The sequence below is a fragment of the Formica exsecta genome, unplaced genomic scaffold, assembly GCF_003651465.1.
Source record: "Formica exsecta isolate Colony F162 unplaced genomic scaffold, ASM365146v1 scaffold13, whole genome shotgun sequence".
NCBI lineage: Eukaryota > Metazoa > Arthropoda > Insecta > Hymenoptera > Formicidae > Formica > Formica exsecta.
The window spans coordinates 681,249-684,788 of NW_021848632.1; the positions used below are offsets into that span (position 1 = coordinate 681,249).

Here is a 3,540-nt window from a genome sequence, read left to right on the forward strand (position 1 = left end):
TATGTTGAAAATATTTTATTTTTGAAGGAAACTCTTTTGTTGATATTTGTCTTGTCAGCAAAGATGTCGAAAATATGATTGGATGATTAATAAATATATTTGGATTGAAAGAGGTAGAGAGAGAGAGAGAGAGAGGGGAGACAATAGAATACTATTCAGATATATACTTTGCATATTGAATTTTAAACTATAAACTCATGTACAGAATATATAAAGAATACAAGTAATAAGATAAAAAAAATGAGAAGGAATGAAAAGGAAAATAGATATTAGGAAATACACAAAGACAGACTACACAAATACACAGACTTGAGGTATAATATAATTACATGCATAATTTTTCTATAAAAGCAGTTTTTTTCTTTTTTCATTCTAATTTCCTTTTTATTTCTTTGTATTTCTTTATTGTATTTCTTGTATTCTTTATATATTCTATACATGAGTTTATAGTTTAAAATTCAAGATGCAAAGTATATATCTGAATAATATTCTATTGTCTACTTCTATATATATATAGATTTTTTTTATTTAAAACAATGTTATTTTATATTTTCTTGTACAGAAAAAATGGCTGCCAACATCAGAGAAGAAATTCGCAGATTACAACGGCGTAAGCAATTACACTTTCATCCTCAGACCAATGGTGGCGATTCATCAGATATGGAAGGCCCTTCCAGTCCTGGCTCTTCTTTGACTCCTTTTAGTCATAGCTCTAGCGGAAAAGAAAAACCCCTATTCACATTTAGACAGGTAGAGTTTCTTGATTAGTTGCGTGTTTTTCAATAGGAAAATTTTATCCAATAGGAAAAATTTATTTTCTGAAATGCGTCATTTTATATAGATAAAAATATTTACTACTACAGCAGATAAGTATTGGTTTGTAGATATGCCCATAAGAATGGTTTTGTAGGTTGGCTTGATCTGTGAGCGAATGCTCAAGGAGCAAGAAACGCAAATTCGAGAAGAATATGATCAGATCTTACATTTAAAACTGTCCGAACAGTATGACGCTTTTGTCAAATTCACATATGATCAGATACAAAAAAGATTCGAGTCTGCGGCTGCACCTAGTTGTAAGTATAATTTATTCTTAGAATAAAATTTGCACGTTTGTCTATGCTTTTATTCTTTGTATATTACAACTTGTAATTTTTTTATTTTCAGATCTATCATAAGAAAAGAGTCTTATTTATAAGGAGATATTTCTGTGAAGAACATTAGGTAAATTTTGTAAACATGTATTTTTTTTTTTAAGCATGAAATCTCAATCTAGAGATACTATAAAGAAGAGATCAATTTAGAAATCAATCCAGAAAATTTTTTATAACATTTTGTCGTACTGCAGATTTCTACTGTGTGAGACAAATTTTGTTTGCGCCGAGATTCGCAGCATCGCCTTGTTGCGGAAATCATCTTTAAAAGAATAAGAAACGATGTTTTTATCAAAATGTCGTGGAAGAAAAAAAAGGGCTAAAAAAGAAGCGGAAGAAAAAAAATAATTAATAACGTAAGTTCATAGAAGGAAAAAAGAAGAATCGCGTCGAATTACAACTATGAAAATTTACCATGTATACTTTCGAGACTAACATATTTGTACTGTTCAACATTAGAAGTACGCTGGTATCAGGGAACTGATTCTACTTATGTACAAATGTTATTACCGTTAAAAATATAATACATGTGCAGTGCAAAGCTTAATCCAGCTGAAAGAGGGAAAGAAAAAGAGCTGAGAGATTTTTCTCCTAGCTTGTCACAAATATATTTTTCTCTTATCTCGTTTGAGAGAGATTATAAAACGCGGAGAGAAATTCTTTTCGTATACGTTGTGCAGATAGAGCATTGTGTCGAATGCTAAATAATGTATTTCATATAATTTTTCCTTTTACTCGTCTTGATGCTATGATAATTTAAATATTGCTCAAGTATATATGGCAAGCAATGCTCTAAGTATCTTAATACAAACGTGTATCATGCATTTCGCGAATTTCGAGGCAGAAGATAATTTGCGTGATTAAAAGGATTGCCTTTCCTGAGCTCTAACTGCTCTGTGAGAAGCGAAATGATGTTTAGAATTCAATGTATGATTGCGTAAATTAAGGGATTATATAGTTCTATGAATTATTTGTAAATCGGAATCTATACATGAAAGATACATTAGCATAACTTGTTAAATGGATAGTAAATTTATTTCGACTGGTTCGCGAGTTGTAATGGACTCGCATCAAGAAGATTCTAAGATATTTTTGTTTGACTAGAAAATTAGCCATTTTATGTAAAAATACGATTGTAAAATTGTAAAACTTAATATTTTGCAGTTATTTTTATTGCAGTTGTTACATTTTTGTTTCATCATTAATTAAAAATTTTTATAAAAAAAAAAAAAAGAAAACACGATCTCATTTAAGATATAAATGTTTACAAGAATCGCAGAAGTATCGGATTAATATTGTAGACTGTAGTAGGCATTGTATGAAGGCATTGTGAAGCATAAGTATTTGGAATAAAGATTTCATAAAATCTCGTCACATACAGTATTTCTGTTCCCTGGTAGCAACGAATTTCTGTGTAGTTTTAATAAAAAAGTGCTGAATAATGAATATAATTATATACCATACTCTTTAACTGTGCCTATTATTATATAAAAATATTTATCACGATTATTACTATTAGTACTGTTATTTACTATTAATGTCGTTTCGTAAAAAATGTTTTTCTTAGTATACAGTGAGATTCTTATTATGTTGCAATAATGAATTTTTCACGCAAAGATTTTTTCTTTTCTTATTTAAGAAAAATATGATCTTGCGGTCCTTGGTGGTTGCGTGCATTTTGACGAAAATTTTTATTTTGCCGAAAATTAAGAAAAGTTATAGGGCACCAAGGGAAACTGTGGTAAGAGTTCTTATTAAATATTCTCTAAGCATAATATAAAATAATCTTCGACCGATTAAGCTTTTTACGGTCGTGATTACCGAATAAAGGACATCTCGTACAATTTCGAGCGGCATTCGAATTACTACTGCCTTTTTTATATTGCGCGAAAGAAAAGAAAGAAAGTGTTTCTCAGTTACCATGATATTTTTGGGAGCATCATACGTCGATGGGTGCTCATGCACATACACACATAGAACATATATACGCATATAAACAAGCAACACGTGAAAAAAAACATATATGTTATATCGATTGTCTATCAATTACTGAATGTGAGAAAACAAAAAAAAAGAAATTATAAAGAAATATAAGCGAGAAATATAATTTTTAATAGTTAACATACTAAATAATATCTATCTATTTGAAGCTCGCGATAGGTACTATTATCATTAAGGAAATTCGTGAAAACACATAAGCGATCGTGTGAAATTTCAGGGGATTTTATTTCGATTACAAGAGATATACCTCTGTATTATATTGTATATATATAAACATTCTATTATCGAAATAAAGATCAACTTAAGACTGAATAAAGAAGAGTTTCCTTATTTCCATCAAGTAAAATATGTATATATATATAATTTTACTTTATATATATATATATAT

At 29.1% G+C, this 3,540-nt stretch overlaps 1 protein-coding gene across 1 annotated transcript in view; it reads left to right on the top strand.

The window, feature by feature from the left end:
- The window catches only part of LOC115245787 (akirin-2), a 3,984-nt gene extending 1,221 nt beyond the window's left edge, over positions 1–2,763 (top strand). The window contains exons 2-5 of the mRNA XM_029824275.1: positions 563–750; positions 911–1,073; positions 1,165–1,221; positions 1,346–2,763. Of these exons, the coding sequence (XP_029680135.1) occupies positions 563–750; positions 911–1,073; positions 1,165–1,175 (362 nt within the window). The 3' untranslated portion in view covers positions 1,176–1,221; positions 1,346–2,763. The remainder of the gene's footprint in view (positions 1–562; positions 751–910; positions 1,074–1,164; positions 1,222–1,345) is intronic.
- Positions 2,764–3,540: the final 777 nt, after the last annotated feature.